Source organism: Centrocercus urophasianus, unplaced genomic scaffold (assembly GCF_019232065.1).
Source record: "Centrocercus urophasianus isolate 14NV4802_14NV808 unplaced genomic scaffold, USGS_Curo_1.0 seq_32, whole genome shotgun sequence".
Classification (NCBI taxonomy): Eukaryota; Metazoa; Chordata; class Aves; order Galliformes; family Phasianidae; genus Centrocercus; species Centrocercus urophasianus.
This window is the reverse complement of record NW_024884889.1, coordinates 9,474,308-9,495,921: the sequence shown is the minus strand read 5'-3', so window position 1 is coordinate 9,495,921 and position 21,614 is coordinate 9,474,308. Positions and strand designations below refer to the sequence as shown.

Below are 21,614 nucleotides of genomic sequence, written 5' to 3'. Positions count from 1 at the left end.
CTGCAAAGTACATATGGGGGAGAAAAGAGAAAAACTCAGAATTTATGTATTGCATAAGCACAGTCAGTTTGGGGCACTGATTGAAGCAGTGACAAAAAATATGTGATTAGCTACTTACAGACTTTAGGATAAACAAAAATAGTTGTGCTGATATTAAATGGGTAACTTGTCATTTTTTGGCTGAACTACTGGACATTACATGTTTACCTTTCTTGGAATGGACCAGTTAAGGCTGTGCAGGAGATGCTTTGAGCAGACCACATTTAAAGCACAGTGCTCAGCTCTGCAGCCCTGTCTTATTCTGAAAGATGCAGAATCCAACCAGCCAAACAGGTAATTGAGTTGAGCCTTTCACAGTGTTAGTTTTTGAAGGAGATGAACTTAACTGATTGCTTAACCATAGCTGGCTGTGAAGTACTGCTGTTAGCAACTTGAAGCTGATACTTCACAAATCCACTGAGTTTCTCCAGTTCCTCACTGCCTTGAATTTATCACCTTTGTTGTCTAAGATTGATTATACTTGTTTATGCATACAGCTACTTCTTAGGACTGCATTTAAGAAAGGGAGAGAAAGAGGCTGAACTGAACCTGGGAGACTGAATGTAAACTAAAAGGGAACAAGAACAAAGGATGATTAATAAATGTATTCCAAAATGTTCACAGATCTGTGGAATCAGAAGTCATTCTAAACACTACCCTGACACTTCTGTACAGGCCTTTAAGTAAGAAAAAAAAATAATCTCGGTCCTGAACAATTTTTTACTCCATAACCTTGGTGTTGGCACCACAAGGAAATTCAGGAAGATTTTCTTTCTTGAGGTCATGTTTTCAGGTGGGTTTTTGTTTATTTATTTAATGTTCCATGCCACAAAGCCCGACTAGATCCAGGAAAAATCTGTGTCATTAAGGTTTGGCAGAGCTCAGCTCAAGTGAGTGGCACACAGTGCAACACTAGTGTCAGAGCTACAGCTCAAGGGGAAATGGGTTCTTCGTAAGTGAACTAAAGAGAGCAGTGCCTGATGAACTTCTTCTGCCTTGCTGATGTCCATCTGACAAATCTGATGTTGGACAATTTATGGACAAAGACTGGCAACTCTTTCCTCGTCCTGTGATTGCAACCATGCTTCTATGAAAAAAAAGTCATTACTGCTTGGAGTCTGGGTGATGTGTACAGAACTTTCTTTTGCTGTGAGAACTAGTAAATTTCTGTGGTGCTGCAGAACTGCTTATTATTCCCTCTGAAAAACTCACTTTGGATGGAATTCTTCAGGACAACCTTCTGACACTAAAGATGGTTAAACAGATACTGCCAGAGGAAAGCTGTGCATAGCAAATATCTTGCACCCTACAGTTTCTCTGCAAGTGTGATTTCCAGCAGAAACAACATATGTCCAGCAGATATTTTTTTCAAGCTCTTCAGCTATACAATTTGTGTTTCACCTTGGTACATATATATATTCACAGTAAAGGCTTATTTTGTAGGCTCACCTTAAATAGGAGCCTAGGATTTAAAGTTCAGGTAACTCATTTTTGCAATACAAGCCATCTTTAATCTAAACATAGTCCTGGGTCATCAAGCGCTGGGATGTGCTGCCTGGGGAGGGCAGTGGGACCCCTCACTTCAGGCATAATCAGAACTCACCTGGTTATAGCCCAGGGCAACCTATTGGAGGTGCTGTAAGAAACCTTTGGCAATCCCATCTGATCCGTCTGGTTCACGATTAAAAGGCTCTGGACTTGTTCTGGTTTATCAGGCATTCATTTAAAGTGCACACAGAGAAAAGTATGTGCAGTTGCTTTAGAGGTGGTCACCCAGTGGCATTTTTCACATCCAGCAGTTCTGTGCTATTTGAATTTTTTATGCCCTTGAAGTTGGTGTCTTCAAGGACATCTGTTTCGAGGTGTGTTTACAGGATCCTTCACTGCCACTCTTTTGCACGCAATATAAATTGCTGTTTTTTTTATTGGAAGTGCATATCCATAAAGTACTGTGCCTGAACACAGAATCTCCTCACCCTGGGAAACAACACCTCCTCTCCCTTGTGTAACTTTCACTGGCCTAGCAGCTTTGGAAACTTGCACATCTTGATTTCCTCCAGGAGTATGGAAGTTAAGCAAAGGAACAGCTTTTCCTTTGCAATGGGATCCCAGGAGGTTTGAGCTAGGCAGATTGTAAAGAATCATAGCATTTCACCACACTCCCCAAGATGTGAGAAGCAAGACTGCACGCTAAGCTAGAACAGGTGTGTGGAGCAGAGCAAAAGAGCATCACCCCTGAGATGGATTAACGCCACCGTATGCTGTTTGCTAGAGAAGGAAAGGCAAGCACAGCCTTTCCAGGCGTATATTATACATGGGCTGTGCTAAAACTCACGGCACACATCCATGTGTGCTGACAGATCAAAAAGCAAATCCCACAATTACACTGATTTGGGAAACGAAATAAACAGAGGTAAGAGAACTGAAATTCCTGGATCTTTATTTAGCCATCAAAGAAATCTATTTGGCAATAAGCTAGGAGCTTTCCATTAACAGTCTCAGAAGGGCTGAAGGACTAACAGCAAAGCCCTTCATCAGAGACAGTCTGAATTAGTAAAGATCTTAGGGAGTTCTCGAGACGTGTTTTGAATTTCAAAACTAGCCATAAATTGCTGAAGTTAGTCCTTGATACCCTACTTACACTCTGTGCTCTAATAAGAGTGTAATGCTGAGTTACAACCAAAGCAGAGATCATCACCTTTGGCCAAGAAAGAGCCCCACATTCAGAAACTCTTCAGGATGAAAAGGAGGTCAGAGGAGAGAAGGTTATGTTGCCGATCTTCGAAGCTACCTGAAATATTAATGCAAACAGGAGATGTCAAGTAAAGCAGCATTCCTGTTCTGAGCAGCAGCTTCTGTAGGAAGTTAGGAGATCTGTCCCAGCACCAGCACAGTAGCTACTGAGTGAGTGTGATCTTTTGGTCCTTGTTTTTTGGCAACTACAATTAGGGCCGAGGCACTGCTTGTTGAATCAGGCCCTCCAGGCACAAGGAGGAGCCCCGTCTCCGGTTCTCATGATCTAAGTTACATATGAACACGGCAAAATGCTAAGGAGATCTTACTGATGGGATGTAATGAAGGCAGACCCCCACATGAAAGATGGCAGTGCTGGCTGGAGCTAGTCCTCAATCAAGCTCCCTGACAAGAGAGATTTTTGAAATATTTTGCTGAGCACAGAGCTCAAGTAAATGCAGCTGCTGTTGTCTTTACTTTTGCAGCCTTTCGAAGAAATACCGTTTCTTTTGCTCCAGGTGGAATACACAGATGTTTCATTCACCCTCACACCTGCCCCGATAACGGGCATTTCCACTTTTCTTACGAGGAGCTGCAAATCCGCAAGCTCGGTCTCTGGCAGCTAAGGATTCCAGCAGCAATTCGGAGCAAAGGCGTCCCCTTTACACTCATGATGTGGGAACACTAAGAAGCAGTGAAGAAAAGCGAGCGCGGACCCTACTTTAGCGGAGCATTTCCCCCGCTAAATCCCCACTCTCCGGCTCGGACAGTCCGCACCCCGCCGCGCATCCCCCGCCCCGCATCCCCCGCCCCGCAGCCGAGAGAGGCGGAGCCGCATCCCGGGGCTGTGCGCGGCGCTCCGCCCGCCGGGCGCTCTGCGGGAGGCAGGGAGGGAGGCGGCGGCGGCGGCCCTTCCCTGTCCGTCCTGTCCCAACGTCCCGCCCCGTCCCGCCCCTCGGCATGCGGGGCCCGCCGCTGCCCCCGCCTCCAAACTTTCGATGGTGCCCCGTCGACCGGGAGGAAAGAGCCGCTGCGGTGAGTGAGCCGGGGGAGGGGGCCGGGGAAGGTGAAAATGGGGCTCCGAGGGCGCGCCCGGGCTGCGTGCGGTGGGAGCCGGAGCCTCACCTGTCGCCGAGGCGGCAACTCCGGAGCTGCCCCGGTGCCGCGCTGCCGCCGTGCCGTCACGTAGGTGCTTTGCCCTTTCTGCTCGCTTGCTGTCGGAACCGTTGCAAAACCTCCGCCGGTCTTCCGAGGAACTTTCGATGCGATTTGATGCCCGCTCCCGAGGGAGGGTCTGGGAGAAACTGGGGAAAAATAGCTCGGTGCGGTGGGTGTGCAAATAAACGCCATCGGATGGAGACTTTTGCTAAGAAGAACGGGAAGGGTCTCACCAAATGCTGTCTGATCTTCCTCAGGCTTCCCCGCTCTAGGACAACAGCTGATTCTTTTCCTACTGAATGTCCTACTGGCGATTTTATTTCCCATTTTATTTTGCCCCTTCCTGTGTGCCCAACTCATCTCGTCTGCAGAGATGACCATGATGATGATCTCGTCACACAAGACCAAAATGCCTTTCATCAGCTCAAACGAGGCAGTAACAAACAGAATAAAAGTGGTGGAACAAAAGAAGGCTTTGCTAAATAGTAGGTTTGAAATAGGAATCATGAGAATTCAGAGACAGGAGAAAATAGCAAAAATGTTTTGGGGAAGAAAGGGATGCTGTCTTCTTTTTGTCTGAGTTCCATCATCCCCCCCTGGATCTGTAGAAAGCAAGGGAAAACTGAAATTTGCCTTCCCTCTCGCACTACTACTACAGTGTGTAAATGTGCCTTTTGTTTTTGCAAGGAAAAAAAATGATGAGAGCACCTGACAGTTCTGAGACCTCTCTGCTTTATCTGGCTTCCCTAATATATGTATGTAAGCAAAATTCTTGGGTGCAGATACACAGGTTGAAGGAAAAAGCTCAGACAACCTCTGAACATCTGTATTGCTTTGGCTGTGCAAATTTTCAGGGATCTTTTACTTTTCCTAGCTGGTGGACTAAAGGTGTGTTGATAAGGAATCCCATCTTGCTACCCTTGCTTACACACGTAGTCAGTAAGTGATTATATTGCTCAAAACTGTGGGGTAAGCTTCTACAAACAGCAGCACATCTTAGCTGCACTGTTAATTAATCGTACAGAAATGGTATAGCATAATTAAGAGCAGTGCAATCTGGGGGAAAATAGCTTCCAGTATGTGGTTGATCTGTATCTTTTGGAAAAAAGAAAGAAGGAAAGAAAGAAGGAAGGAAAGAAGGAAAGAAAGAAAGAAAAGTAGAAGGCTTGCACTGAGAAATTATTTGGGATGTTGCATGGTGTGAAAGCAAAACACAAAGGGCTTGGTCACCTCTTGACAGACAGTATTTGTTTCTGTAGTAACCAGTCACAGAGTAGAGATGCACATGTACAGCAGTTTGGTGAGGAAATCACACCTAGGGATGTCGCTGATACATGTCAGTGGAGACACAGGTAGGAATGGAGATCCGCAGTGAAGTGGATGTGATTTAAATCACGATCATCACAGATAAAAAGGCCGCATGAAACCACAGGTTTTAACAGCAAGAATGTTTCTTTAGGCAGACCTGAAGTCAAGCTGGACTCCTATGTAACATCTGATAGCAAGAAAGTGACATTACTTCTCTACTCTTGCTTTCCTTGGGGCATGTATGAATAGCAAAGTAGAGCACTCAGCTTTGGCTTTACTCTCAGTGGCAACCAGTGGAGTTCCTTCTGTGTGCCCACTGTGCACTGACATTTTCTTAGTATTTTCAGAGGTCAAACCATGGAGCCTCCATGTGTGTGGTGCTTCCTTACCGTGTCACCCAAGGTTTGGAGAGTCTGCATGAGAACAGGCACATTGCATACAGGGCTGAAGTCCCTATATGAAGACTATAAAACATTCATTTATCCATCCTTACCTACTCTGTATTAGGGCAGTATAGGTTAGCTGAGCAGAATTTGGCTCAGCCTGTGTGGGGAAGCCAACAAAATGTGATTTTTGATGCAAGTGGTGAGATTCTTACTGACATTGGAAGGGGAATGATTTGTTCTTCTCTGTGTCTGCAGACAAGAACTGATGGGCAGCATCCAGGGAACTGCGTTTTCTTAAGCATTAGTCAAAAAGGAAATATTATTTGTATCTGAGTTTTAACCATTTCTTGTGTTAATTTCAGCATGAATAGGTTACACAGTCATTTCAGAGAAATGCTGTTATTTCAGTTCTGCTAGAGTGGTGCTTTTGTTTGCCTGGTGGCACTTTCTTGGAAGAAAATTTGTTAAAGAAAGACATCGATATTTAGTTCTCTGAAACTAACATATAGGAATTTGGAAAGAAATGCTTTCCATTAAGGAAAAGCTGGAATATTATTATGCTAATAACAGTCTGGATGGTGCCATTCTATGTAGAATACCATGGGTATTAGTGAAAGTTTTGTGCTACATAACTACTACACTTAGGTAGTGGTTTCTGAAAAAAGGATACACTGCCCAGCTGGATCTTAATCCTGCTGCATTTACTTAGGCAAACTTTGTCTTTGAACTGCTTTTGAAATCTGTCCCAGTTTTCATGCCTGAATAATATTACAGGATCGAGCTTGAAATGTAAGGCCAACAGAATTTAAATATATTAAGACAGGTCTTCTCTTAATTGTGATATGTAGAACCTAGGTTAGAGGAGAAAACTGCTCTACCTTTAGCTCATTACTTCTTGTCTTAGCCACTGCAGACTGATTTCTCCGTGTGTTCTTGTGTTGTTCTGTTTTTCAGGGACAGAGCTATTGCTACTGAAAGGATGGGGCCTCTGGAACCAATGGGTGAAGAAAACCAGACAGATGAAATGAAGATGGAGTTATTCACCAAGCTGTACTTGCCAAGATACACCACACCACTCAATGAACTGGCTCTTGACCCCAAACCAGAATTGAAGGACAGCACGACGCTAGTTGAGGTGCAGATAATCCTCATCTTTGCTTACTGTTCCATCATTCTGCTGGGGGTGATCGGGAACTCTCTTGTGATCCACGTGATCATCAAGTTCAAAAGCATGCGCACGGTGACCAACTTCTTCATCGCCAACCTGGCCGTGGCTGATCTGCTGGTGAATACGCTGTGCTTGCCTTTCACTCTAGTTTACACACTATTGGGTGAGTGGAAACTGGGCCCAGTCTTGTGCCACTTAGTGCCTTATGCCCAAGCCCTTGCTGTGCACGTGTCTACTGTTACGTTGACTGTGATTGCCTTGGATCGACATCGCTGCATTGTCTATCACTTGGAAAGCAAAATCTCTAAGCGTATCAGCTTCCTGATCATAGGAGTGGCATGGGCAGTCAGTGCCCTGTTGGCAAGCCCTCTGGCCATCTTCCGCGAGTACTCGCTGATTGAGATCATTCCTGACTTCAAGATCGTGGTCTGCTCTGAGAAGTGGCCAGGGGAGGGGCAGCTTAACTATGGCACCATCTACAGTGTCTCCATGCTCCTGATCCAGTACGTGCTGCCTCTGGCCGTCATCTCCTACGCCTACACCCGCATTTGGACCAAGCTCAAGAACCATGTTAGTCCTGGGGCGGGGAACGACCACTACCACCACCGGCGTCAGAAAACCACCAAGATGCTGGTTTGCGTGGTTGTTGTGTTCGCTGTCAGTTGGCTGCCATTCCATGCCTTCCAGCTAGTCAGCGATATTGACAGTCAGGTGTTGGACCTGAAAGAGTACAAGCTGATCTACACGGTGTTTCATGTCATTGCCATGTGCTCAACATTTGCTAATCCCCTTCTCTATGGCTGGATGAATAACAACTACAGGACGGCCTTCCTCACAGCCTTTCAGTGCGAGCAGCGGCTAGACTCCATCCACCCTGAAGTGTCAGCAGCTTTCAAAGCCAGGAAGAAACTGGAAGCAAAGAAGAGTCAGTTCCCTGGAGACTCTTTCACACAACCTACCAATGTCTAAGATTTCTGACTTTAAAGAAGAAATGCACATGTTGTGGACGAAGGAATAAATCCATTCTGACACATGCATTTTTAATGCATAGTTTTACTCATAAAAGGTGAAAGAAAAGAGGCAGGCAAGTCAAGGCAGGTGATATGATTTGAGGGGAGTAGGTTGGCACCGCGAGGATGTGACCACACAACTCCAAAAAAATAAGAGCGATGTTTTGTTTGTGGCTGTCTATAACATGGTAAGAGACAACCCCATCCCTCCCATCTCTACTTGAAAAGTCTAAATGACAAAGGCAGAGTTTGCTGCTTTGGCCATAGGAAGGTAAATGGCTGTTTTGTAGCACAGGAGTACTGCTGATGGCAGCAGGCAACTTGTATACTGCATGTAGAGACCAGGGAGTATAGAAGTCTCCTGGAAGAATGAAGCCTGTCTGGGGAAAATGGGCTGTGCTGGTTAAAGCTCAAACTTTTCAGCCACTTTTTCTCCCACAGGGAACTTTTCTGGAGATGAGGAAAATAGATACGGTACTGTTTCTGACTCGCACTGAAGCACTTCAAAGCAGAATATCCTGAATGGATTAGGGGAAAGAAAAAGAGAAAAGGAAAAAATACCAAATTTGGTATGAAGAAAGGTAAAGGTGGATTTGGGTCAATCAAATGGGGTCAAAACTCATCCTTTATGAATTGGCTATGGTTATGTTGGTGAGAAAAATTGCAAGTCTGGGACCTCATCACTAATTCTCTGCAGATCTGTACCTTTAATTCCACATTTGGAAGAGCTCATAAACACAGAGCTTTTAAGTGGCATTTGAGGGAGGAGATGCAGGCTCAGGTCTTTTATGAGCACTTCATAAACTGCCAATATTTTAATTTTCAAGACCTGCTTAAATGTCTGACGTGTTATTAACTCCACAGGCTTTGAATTGTTGCTGCTTTTTCCCTGTGTAATAAAACAGCAGATAATTTTGATCTTCTGGAAAGGCTGCTAGATGCCAGTGTACTTTTTCTTATTGTGGTGTTATGTCACACACTCATCTCATCTTGGAGCTTTTTCCATCTTTAGCTTCAGTAAAAATTAAGAGCATCTGAATGAGTGTAACCTAATAACAGTATGCTATGTTTATGCGATAACTTATCAGTTATTCTGCATGCTGTAGTTAATAGTTAAATTCCTTTTTTTGCTCAGGTATAAAATTTTAATCTGTTTACTGTGCTGTACACAGCGATGTTCAACTCTTCAGTGTCTTTGTTTAGCCTCTTTGAACTCATTAAAAAGACGAAGAAAATTTCTGTCCGTATTTATTCCAAGCTACCCTGCTGCTTATCAAGAATAAAAATAAGCGTGATAGTTTCACTTTGAGTCTCTTTCCACAGCTATATTTCAGCTGCCTCTTTTTTTTTCTTTTTTCCCCCCAATTTGTCTGTGTTCCTAGATGGGTTGTGTTCTCTCTTAGAAATTTTAAAACATCAGAACTCCAGTACTGAAGTGTTAGCACTGTAGCAGCATCAGATATTTATCAAGTGGAGAAATTCAGCTTTACATAAGCAATATCTTGCCACCATTCTTTAAAAATCCATGAAATCATTTGGACTTGGCTTTTTCGTGAGCAGAGGAGGGAGGTCTAGCAAATTAGCTAGTATTTACTCCAGGAAGAAAAAGTATCCATCATTATTAACCAGTTAAACAAACATAGATCAATTCTCAAACGTGCTTTCATGATACTGCCCATAAGTTGTTTTTGTCTAAGTATTAATGAAATCCAAAATGTAAGCTTGAAATGTTTATTGGAGTGGAAGGATTAAGAAGTGTGCAGTTATTGTGGACATCAATCACATGTATCAGTTGATTCTGAACACTTCATCAAAAATGCATTCTTTCCACAAATAGCATCCTGCATTTAAAAAGCAAATATTCTTCCCCCACCTCTGGTTAAAAGTTGTTTCAAACTCTTTTCTGCCTTTTTGAGTGTGATATATAGAGTTCTGAAGTAACCATGACAGTGTGTGTTGAAGTTTAAATTGCTGGACTAATTCTCAAAAATGTTAAGGCTGCTGGATGAACGTGATTAATTAGAAATTACCTTTCAATCTATTTTATGGCATCATTATGAGCTTTCCCTGCAGCCGTTGTGTTGTGACAAAGTTGATGCACTAATTTCTCACACTGCTTTCCACTTGCTGCACTAATTTCTCACTGTGCTTTCCGTGTGGAGAAAAGCACTGCACTGATGCCTGCTGTAGGGTGACGGACCTCCACACAGCATTCCACCGTGTGCTGTGGACTCCACATCTGCCACACTGGGGTTCACTGTAGAATCCCTCTGTGTTGTAGGAACATTAGAGATTTTCTCACCAAAAGCAATCAGGTAGCAACATCCCTCAGAGATCTCCCAAATCTCAGCTGTCAGAAGGATGTGGAGAACCAGGGTTGGTCCTCATTTCCCTCTAAGAGAAAAGAAATATATAAGCAAGCAGTAAGCATGAGATTGAGGGGTCTGCAGAGAATCCCCTGTTTTTCCTGAAGTACTTTGCTTGAAATAGGAATCCAGACCTCCCCATTCACATAATAGTGCTTTAATTAATTTTTAAAAAGCACTATCTCCTTTTCCCACTGCATAAGTACAATTTTTATACAAAGCCAAGCAATGCTAGCAGCACTACTCATTGAAGAATTTGCAAGGAGGAGATGGGACACCTAAAATGAAATGTCATCTCTAATCAGAGCTAGAATTTGAACTGACATGCCTCAGTTCTCAGGAGAATGATGTAGCCACCGCACTGCAGCCTCTCCTGAAGAAGTAGCATATATCTTCTTAGAGGTGTCTTACTGTATACAAAGCAATTTAACATCTAATATGATTTTATACGTGAGTGGTTATGAAGTTTGCATGGTACCTGGGTTCCAAACATAGATAGTATTGAAGTTTTCACCCCAATCTGTTCTTCGTGAATACTTCTACCATAAGGCACTGCATTGCAGGCAGGAGGACAGCAAGGCAAGCAGCACCATGCTATCCTCTGCATGGGTCTTACTTGAGGCTTTCCTTTGGGGCTGGCTTATAGAAGGGAAACCTACTAACCACATAGATCTCATCCAATGTTATCTAGGCTCTTAGCTACTCAGCATTGTGCTGTAGGCCTCCATGAGGATGAGCATCTTCACATAGCTTAACCACAGCAGAATTGAGAAGGCACCTCAACAGGAATTTCAGCAGAATTAAGTTTAGGTGTATAAGCAATTGAACAGAAGGGCTGGGCTTGCACAACTATTGGGTTAGTATGCACAGTTTCAGTATACAAACTGCACAACAGAGCTGTGCAAATGGGCTTTTGTGGGGAATAACTGGCAGCTGCCCCACAGTTGGTATAATTGTATCTTGGATATAATGTGTAATGGACATCCACTGCCAAAGCGTTAATAGCACTAACATTAATAACCAAATAAAAACTATTATCTGCATTTTATCTGTCAGTCCTCAAAAGAAACATGGAATTTACAGATTAATATAATCCATTTCCTTGCTTCATAATTCCTAAATTCCCTCGAGGACTTTTCTTATATTAATCCAGATTGACTTTAAGGGATAAATTTTGTCTTTGAATCCCTGTGTTATTTACCTGGTACTATTATTATGAATGCCACTCCACAATACAAGAGCTGCTTTGTAGCAAATTACAGGTTCTTTGCCCTAAGCTCAGAGATGTATGTAAATCCACGCAAGGTTAGTAGTGTAGAAGAGCCATGTTTTTAATACTGCATTAAAACTGCTTATTTGTGTAATCAGTAGTGATTTTCATATCTCATCTTCATGTTTTGAAGATATTAAACCAGATATTATTTAAAAAGGAAATTATACAAAAGTGTTGAGGAAATCTGTAGCTGAACTCAGAAAGCCTGAGAATGAACAGACACCTCAAGGAGTAGAAAAGAGACACAAGCAGGGTCAGTAGGATCATCATCGATTTATGGACTTTCCTCCTCCCATTTGTCTGGGCAGTGAGAGAAACGTGTTGCAATGAAACCAGTGCAAATGAAAACACCAATCAATTGTATGCACAGAGCAAAGTGTTGCCCAGGGAAACTGAGTAACTGCAAGGGGAAACTCCTGCGATAATCTGAGCCTTTAAGTTTGTGTCATATTCTCAGGCAAGAAAATCTGTACCTGTACATTATTTTACCTAGATGCAAAATAGGTAAACAACTCTGTACTGTTAATGTGCCAGTACATGGGATGAATAATGCATCTATATCTCTCATAAAGCTCATTTCAGATGGGATATATGAGGAAATTATTGCTTGTGCTTTCCTCTCTCAGACTTCGCTGAGATCCTCTGAAAGGAAGAGAGTATCAAGCTGTAAAAAGAAAAGATTCTGGAATTACATGTCTGGTGATGTAGGTATAATTTATTTGAAAAAAGAACCAGCAACTAATTATATATTAGTTATATATATATATAGTATATATAATTATATATACATTGATGGTAATGCATAAGAGAAACAGACTGTGGTTTGCATCTTGGACCAGGAATTTGCACAACTGGACTTTATATGAAACAGTTACTTGTGTGCTTCACAGCTCTCAAGGAATACTCTACTAAACCTACACTAGATGACTTTTTCAATAGCAGAATTTATATTTAAACATACTTGGAGACAAATTATTTCTGACCCTTAAGGGCTGCACACAAAAATAAAGGCTGGGTGCAATTCCCTTTTTACTGCTGTCCTCTGACGTTAGAGCTGTTAGTACTCAGCCACATCTCAATTTGCAGCGCTGTGATCTTTGAGTTTACTTGAGGTAATCAAGCTGGTGAAGCAGGGATCAGTTTGCTTGGTCTGGTGGTACTGCAGCCATGGCAGAGCTGCCCCAGGGCTGTCTCATCCCATTAGCTTAAGGCTAGCCTCAGTACCTCTCACAGACTCTAGCACTGATGTGCCTGCAGCTCCGAAAGCAGTGGCTGCTTCATGATACATGACCAGAGTGTGAAAGCTGCTCCTTCAGCAGCACTGCCTTCCCCATGCCCTCATCAGCAGTCCTACTCACAGCAGAAAGAAGCTGGCAGCAAGATCCACTGGGGAGAATATTTTACACCTAAGAAGTGATCTGGTCCTGAAAAATGCACCATCTGACCAAGGGTGATACCAAAATACAAATACTTTAAGGCAGAGCTGGAGGCAGCCATGCTGGGATAGGAGTGTGCAGCAGCATGATCCTTCCTTGGCTGCCACAGCATGGAACATCTGCTGCTCTAGGCACTGCTAAGGGAGGGGGTAAAATAAACTTCATACTCCAGAGAAGCTGCCTCCATTTAAATCTGGTACTCCAGTGTCAGATTTATCTCGTGGGTCACAGATAGTTGATTCAACCTACTCCCTTAGTTGCTGAAACATCTTGCCAGGCTTCTATATATCATACACTTGTTTGTCAGAAAGCTCAGTGTTTTGTTTTTGCATGAGTATCCTACAGTGCTATATATATATATGTATATATATAAAATTTAAAACTACACTTTGCAGTGTATAGTTCTTTATCTCAGAGGACCTAATGATTTCCTCGCACTTAATGGGGTCTCCACTGAACCTGTGATGGGTCTGTAACAATGGAGGAGTGTTACCTGAGTACAGGCATAGAATGATAGATTCGTTTGAGCTGGAAGGGATGTTTAAAGGCCATCTAATCCAACTACCCTGCAATGAACAGGGACACCTACAGATAGATCAGAATGCTCAGAGCTACATCCAGTCTGTCCTTGACGTCTCCAAGGATGCAGGACCTCTGCTTGTGCAGAACTGCACAGGGTGCATGCATTCCTGAGGCCTAAAGCAGTTCAACTGGAGGGTGATTATTTTGAAACGAGGCCTTAAAACAGGTCTGTAAAAGTCAAGTTTTACAAGCGACACATTTTAGGAGAACTACAACATTACTTACAAGAGTTAATCACACAAAATGAAAAACAGGAATTCGTACTTAAGATTATTAAGATGCCTAATAGCAAAAGCTGGAGACTAGAGATTCGTTTAATTAAAACTTGAATTTGGCTTTATCAATTTGCTGATGGCTGTTCAGCCATCTCTGGAGATGGGAAAACGAGGGCACAGACAAGGAAAGCGTGCTTGGTATCGTATGGCCACGTGCACTGTTTGCAGCAGTGCCTGTGTGGGTGCAGCCTCTGTGCCAGATGGCTGAAGGCTTCCACACCGCCTGTGGGAACAGGCTGGGAGTCCCTTCCATTTCAATTACTTTGCTAAATAAAACAAGAACAGAGAGAGAAGCTGAGCAACACGCTCCTGGTAGTTGACAGCATTTTGTTAGCACTCTCCGTGGCACTGCTTGGGCTGTACCAACTCTCCAAGACAAAGATTGTGGACATTTCCAACAGGCTGTTCCCAGTGGATTCTGCAGATGGTTCCCTCTGTCCCATCACTAAATACTCTGACATGCCCTCAGTGCCACCTAAGGATCCACAAAACTCTGAAGGCTTCAAATAGCACAGACTTTGTGGGAAAGTTACCATTACCTCACCATGGGGCCAGGAGTACAGTACCTGGCCAAGTTTTATTGAATTATAGCCACTGTATACATGTTTTCTCTTTTCATGAAGGACATTTTCCATCTTTGTACAAGGAGTAAGCAAATTCATAGGCAGCAAGGATTTCCTTGAGTACTGCACTTTTGCTCTGACCTAACTTGGCAAATAGCTGTGGCTGTTGTGAGCAAATAGCAGAGCTGCTTCTAGGACGCTGTGTCTCTCTGAAAGCAAAAATATGAAAACACAATTCATCTATCTCCTTCTGTCTGTGTGGCCAACCTGATTCATTACTGCTGTCATTTTTTTATTTGCTTTGTGCAGATACTATTCTGTGTATGCTTAGAGATAGCAGCTACCAGCAGTAGAGAGACATGGCAACACAAGAAGTCACGGAGCATATACTACCATGTATGATATGCAAGGGGTCAAGAAAGCCCCTCTGGGCAACCAACCAGTTCCTGCCTCAGGGGATGGCTGGTAACACTTCAGCCATACAGATACACAGTTTATGGTCTCTTGTAGAGATCATATGTGAGTCATCTTTAGCCAGAAAATTAAAAAAATTGCAATCATGAGCAGAACGGAGAATGGAAGAAGTGTTAGAATACAACAAAGAGAGCTTCATTGTGTGCAGCTGGTTCTCCTCCTTTAAAGTGGAAAATCCATGGTTAACTCAGTTAACTGGAATCAAACATAGAGAAAGAAAAGGAGAAGAACTCATTGTGTTCAGTAATCTCATTTTTATTTGCTTTCTTTCTACTAATGGTGAAGCAAAAGGGCTGCTATCTAACTCTGTGTATAATTGATTACCAGGACATAAACTGAAATGAAGAATAATGTTCTCCATAATTGCTATTCAAAAGCTTGAGCCTGAAAAACACTCTAAAAGGATGTATGCAGGTTTATCAGTCCTTTTCATCATTCTTTCCTTTTTAGAACCAGTTCAGCTTGTGCTATGAATGCTGATTTTAGACATCAGAAATGTCTATCTTACCCACCCTTAAGTTAGCTGGAAACCCCAACAGCGTGCTCACATATTATTGATGAACTGCTGCCTGGTGTCTCTCATAATCACTTCTTCTAGTTCAGTCTGTAAGATCTGGCAGTAACTTCCTCTAATCCTACTTTGTCTTTATTATTAGCTGTTCCTGACAAACTCTAAGAACACTTCATAATCTCATATGCATGTGTTGAATATGTATGATACAGCTCATTTCTGGCTTCTCTGATTTTCCATAGTAGAATACAGCTGTTCCAAATAGGAAAAAAAAAATAAATCAAAAAACAAAAAAACAATCCTCTATATTTATTTCTATGTTTCCCACTTCTCAGAGTTATAATAAAGGTGATAACAGAAACTCTGTATCTCCATGAGTTTATATACATGAGTGTACTGTGTACTGTCTAGGAGACTAGAATTTCAGCTACATAACAATTAGATCTTGATTTCTGTATAAAAACCCCACATCCACAACTTCAACAGCTACTTGAAATCACTAATCAAAACCCAATAATGTGACACAAATAAAGCAGCAGAAAAAGCTAAATGTTCTTGGCAGAAGAGCAGGATAGGGCAATCTGGACTCTTACCTCCTTACTGCAGTGTATCTTAAGAGATGCTGAACTTTGACTCAAGGTGTGCTGCTCCTCTGATTTGTCCTGTTAAACACAGTACACTGGTCACTTTCAGCACACACTCATCACATGGTCTCTACTACTGAAGAACAGCTTCCAGGTGGGCAAAATATACAGTGAATGTGATAATGACAGTAGAGAGGCCTTGAAATAGCATCCTGACCCCCACCCCTACCTTAGCCTGTTGCTCCTTTCCCCACCAAGTTTACAAGTTTATTGTGGAAGATATTTTTCTCTTGGGACCTACAAGTGACAGTCTTTCACAGGAAATTTTCCAGCTCCATGTCTCTACAAATCCAAAACAGCTGACATTTAAACAGCCAACAGTGCAAACAGAGCTACAACTCTATCGCAGCAGGGCTTCCTGTTTAAAGCAGATAAAATGCTGACTTGCTGAAGGTAATGGAGAGCAGGCTTCCTCAGACATAGGAAAAGCTGAAGTACTCAATGAGTGCTTTGCCTCAGACTTCACTGGTGGTCAGGCTCCCCATGTCTGCCAGGACCCTCAGCCTCCAGGTGTGGGTGAGAGGAACAGATTCCATCCCGCTCTAACAGTGGAACAAGTCTGAGCCCTCCTCATGAAATTGAATGTATGTAAGTCCATGGGGCTGGATGAAATCCATCCCAAGATTCTGAAAGATATTGTTGATGTGGTTGCTGAGATGCTCTCCATCATATTTGAAAAATCATGGCTGGCTGCTGAAGTCCCCAGTGAGTGGAAAAAGGGAAATGTTACTCTCAATTTTAAGAAAGGGAGAAAGGAAGATCCAGGGAACAGCAGGCTAGTGAACCTTACCTCTGTGCCTGAGAAGATCAATGAGCAGATCCTCCTAGAAGCTACATTAAGGAGCATACAAGATAAAGAGGTGATTCGGGACAGCCAGCATGGCTTCACCCAGGGCAGATCGTGCCTGACTAATCTGGTGGCCTTCTATGATGGAGTGAGGCATCAGTGGATGGGGGAAGGGCGGTGGATGTCATCTGCCTGGACTGCTGCAAAGCCTTTGACATGGTCACTCAGCACATCCTCTCTCTAAATTGGAGAGATATGGATTTGAAGGATGGGCTGGTTGATGGATGAGGAACTGGTTGGCTGGATGCGGCCGAAGGGCTGTGATCAGTGGTTCTGTGTCAGGTGGAGGCCGGTCACAAGCAGTGTCCCTCAGGGGTCAGTCTTGGGACCGGTGCTCTTCAGCATCTTCATCAATGACAGATGATGGCATCGAGTGCAGCCTCAGCAAGTTTGCAGATGGCACCAAGCTGAGCGGTGCAGTCGATGCATTGCAGGGAAGGGAAGCATCCAGAGGGACCTGGGCAGGATGGAGAAGTGGCCATGTGAACCTAATGAGGTTCAACGAGGCCAAGTGCAGGGTGCTGCATTGGGTCGGGGCAACCCCAGGTATTGATACAGACTGGGGGAAGATCTCCTTGAGAGCAGCCCTGCGAAGAAGGACTTGGGGTCCTGGTGGACGAGAAGCTGGACCTGCACACAGCAGGGGTTGGAACTGGATGATCATTGTGGTCCTTTTCAATCCAGGCCATTCTATGATTCTAAAACAGTGAAGGTTAGAGCACTGATGCCTTCTTGTGTTCCCATGTCCATAATTTCGGGTTAGACAGTTCATTCATCTTTCTCTACTGAAGTTTCGCCTTTCTTGTATCTGTGTTCCTTAGGGAAAAGTCAGATCAAAGAGGCAATTTTTTTTCCAACACAGACAGAATTGAACCCCTGATCTCTGTATCACTGGGTGTGTAATTTTTGGGTTTGGTGTCCATATCTGAATTCTCACGAGCTAAAGTGCTTTCTGCTAAAGTTTGGTGGATGAATACCAGTTTCTGCTACCAAAAGCACCTGAGAGATAGAAGGAGGCAGATGTCAGTGAAAAGTTATTCTGAATTCAGGCTTCCAAATACTTCCTTATACTCTTTTGAAACTCTCTGCATGAGCAACTTACATGCATATGTAGCTCACATAGCCTAACTCCTTAAATAGCATGGAAGAACCAGCAGCATCCAACTAAAGTTCCATGGGGCCTACCCCAAGGCCATGCCTGAAGGCAGCTAAATACTGAGCTTTTATATTACCTTGCTCCTTGCAGCCCTAAGCAAGTATATATGTGCTCTCAGGAACAAGCTGGAGTGCTCTGGGGATGGAAAGCTTGCAGACACTCCATTGTCCTTGATGAAATTCTGGTCCATGCCACAAGGATGCAGCAAGGCTGAGTGACTGCACAGCTCAGACCAACAGCCCATCTTCTGAAGGCCAACATTCGTAAAGTCAGTGGGTAGCATTCAGACTGTGCAGCTTGCCACACTCCGTTCCTTTTGGTAGAGCTCACACTCTGGGATATCTCTGACAAGTGGTTTTCAGTAGTGTCAGTGGTTCATTCACTCTTTTTTCAGAGAATAATATTTTCTCTGTAGCAACTCTGAGGAAACACATCGCTGTAACCAGCCTGCAAAGCACGGCAGGCAGACTTCAGATAGCCAGCCTTTTAGCTTGCCTCATTTCCTGACGCACCTTGCAATCACTCCTGGGTGCTTCCCTCTTGGCTATCACCAAGGTCAGGCTTTAATTTTTGAAACTGCTTGGGTGATTTGAGTCTGTAGGCAAGTCAGCTTGCACCCTGCCTCACTCCTTTCCTAGAAGCACAGTGCTGATTTTCATTTTCAAGCAATCCTCTTCAGCAAAATGGGTACAAAACAGGGAAACAGTTCATTCAAAATGCCATCAAATTACTTGTGTAATGGCACAGATAACATTTGGAATAGGGGTGTATGATTTCACTTGTATAATGTCCAAAACAGCTGCATTTAGAGAAAAACCCTCTCAGACTGCTCCAGAGCCTGCTGCAGATTTCAGTTTGTCTCTGGACATCATTTGGAAAGAGAATGCTGCAAGCCAACACAAACAGTTGTTTCAATATCCAACCTATAAGAGGGACAAAATCTCTTCAGTGGTGAATTGGCTATTAGTCTTCAAAAATGTATTGGTTTTTCATGTTTTGTTAGCACATACAGATTGAGTTTTACAGCAGCTCTTTTAAAAGCATGACTGTCAGTAGTGTTCCTGCTATACTTCCATAATGTGGCTGAAGGACTGGTAAAAGGGAGATCTGGCTATTAAAGCACAGATGTGCTCCCATTGCTTATACTCTTGGAAACACTTAATGCCAATCCTGCTAGATCTGAGCACTGTGGCACCTAGCAACTCTGAAGTATGCCAATCCTAATGTACTTTGGCAGATATTTTATTCAGATGAACAGCGTGCCATTCAAGGTCATGACTGGTTTGTAAATCCATGCTCTATTGAGCTCTCTTAAATTAAACCAGATCAAGATATTCTTATTCTTTTACATGGACAGAATGTAAGACATGTCTGATGTAGTCATATTATTTTGTTTTACCTTCAGTTGCTATGTTAGGTTTAATGAAAAATCATTAGTTACCTAATACAGAGTCCTGTTTTTTTTTTCTTTTTCTTTTTTTTTTCTGAGAGATGCTTAAGGGGAATGTCATAAGAAAATGGAAGGAAAGAAATCAGGCATTGGCAAAGGTATCAGAAGATGATTTTAACTAGAATTGAATGATGGGGAAAGAAGGAAAGCGTTTATCATGTAGAGATTTATATTATGCATTTCTTTGCTGGCACAAAGCATAGCTAAACACTCCTGTTCACTGTTTTCCAAAGCAGAGCACAAACACACATAACAGTAGGCACTGCAAGCTGCTGACCAGGTTCTCAGCTCCCACAAATTAGGTCAGTGTAGTTCCACTGCACCTCATAACACTAAGCCCATTTATATCACATTGTGGCACCGGCTCGAGTAGCTCTCCCTTTCACACTCTCAATTTCAGGTAGAGTCTATAAAAAGAAATGCACTATGATAGATCTTTTCCTTATGTCCTACTTTTCTGTCTTTGGAGCTTTGTTTGGATTGTTTGTAAAAGCAGCTTGCACCCTCATATTTGAAATCCACTCTGAAATAGGAGAGAGAACAGAGGCTATGAAAGGGTGGGCAACCATTCAAACCAGGGCATGTGGGGAAAAACTCTGGTGAGTAGTTGGGAGCTCTGTGCTGGAAACATCAAGTTTAGAAAGAATGGAGATGCCTCAGACCACGATTACAAGCAGAGTAGTCTTTCTTTTTTTTTTTTTTTTTTTTTTTTTTCTCCTTAAGGCATGCAATATGGAAAGGAGAAGTAGAGGACTTGGGACAAGAATATTGAGTTTGATTGAAAAATTCAGTCCTGTGCTATGATAGTAGAGAGTTAGGGATTGGAGCTATGATCAAAGCAGATAATAAAAAGTGTCTTTGACCCAATTCATTAATGCCATATCTACTAGGTCTCTTTTTCACTCAGCTAAGTGCTAGAACTGACATACCTGCATTAATGGTGCTACCCACAGTGGCCAGCTGCCTTGGCCAGAATTTCAGCAATGCAATAGTTGGCTGGCAGCTGCTGCTTCATCTCTTCTTGTTCCCATAGAAATGGGGCTGAAATGAACTATTTAGCAAAGACTTTTTTTTTTTGTTCATTTTTCTTTTTTTCTGAGAGAAAGAAGATGGCAACAATACTCATTAAGTTCCTAACTGGGGCTCTCTTTTGTTGAAAGTGGCAGAATACAAGCAACCAGACACAGAATCATCTGATCCCGTGGCAACCCTGTGTACAGGCTCAAGTGGAAAAGTGATATTGACATATTTCCTCAGACAGTGACTCAACAGCAGTGAAAAATCAGTGCAAGTTTACCAGATGAAAAAAAAAAAAAGGAAATAAAAAGCATGACAAAACACCTGTAGGTGTAAGTTTCGCTCTTTGTAATCTAATGATATTCATTTGTCCTAGTGAGGAAGGAGCACAATATATTGTTTTGGTTTCTTTTGTTACACCAAATACAGACACGATCAAAATATTTGCTGCTGAAATCACATTCTTCCTTTTCTAATAATCATCTTGCAAGAAGCTACAGCTTTCTTGTCTAGTGAATGCTGGTGCTCACCATCTTTTGAGCAATGTGTTGCTCTCACTTATCCCTGCTGAATTATTCTGGGATTTTAACATCTCAGAAGAGCAGAAGTTGGCCCGATAGGTATGTATACTTTAACATTCCTGTGAAAAGAAGACAATTTTACTTGGCATGCCAAAAAGGAGAAGAAAATAGAATCCTTCCCAGAAAGGGATCTCTTCTGCCTTAGTATTGTTGGATATCCTGTTTTCAGCTGGGACAGAGTTGATTTTTCCTTCAAAGTGTCTAGTAAGATTCTGTTTTGGCTTTAGGAGAAAAACAATGTTGATAACACAGGATGTTCAGTTGTTGCTGAGTTCTGCTGTATGAGCCAGGGACATTTCAGGTTTTCAGCTTCTTGTACTGCTCTGCCAGCACAAGGAGCTGAGAAGGGACAGAATTAGGACAGATGGCCTAAACTGGCCAAAGGAATATTTCACACCATATGGTATCATGCAAAAAAAAAAAACACCTCAAAACATGAAGAACAGTGGAGAGTTGGGCTGGTAGGCAGCTGCTGCTTGAGGACTGGCTGGGCATTGGTCAGTGGGTGGTGAGCAGTTGCTTGTCCATCACCTGTTTCGTACAGAAGCTAATAACGTATAAAATACAACAATATGTTTTTTCCTCTTCCTTTTCTTTCCTAGTAAATCTATGAGTTCTACTTTGCTGGGTTTTTTTC

At 42.8% G+C, this 21,614-nt stretch overlaps 1 protein-coding gene across 1 annotated transcript; it reads left to right on the top strand.

The window, feature by feature from the left end:
* Positions 1-3,726: 3,726 nt before the first annotated feature.
* NPY2R (neuropeptide Y receptor Y2) lies at positions 3,727-9,021 on the top strand. The gene is made up of 2 exons (XM_042829780.1): positions 3,727-3,807; positions 6,579-9,021. The coding sequence occupies exon 2, from the start codon at positions 6,604-6,606 to the stop codon at positions 7,759-7,761; it is 1,158 nt and encodes a 385-aa protein (XP_042685714.1). The 5' UTR covers positions 3,727-3,807; positions 6,579-6,603; the 3' UTR covers positions 7,762-9,021.
* The last annotated feature ends 12,593 nt before the right edge of the window (positions 9,022-21,614 follow it).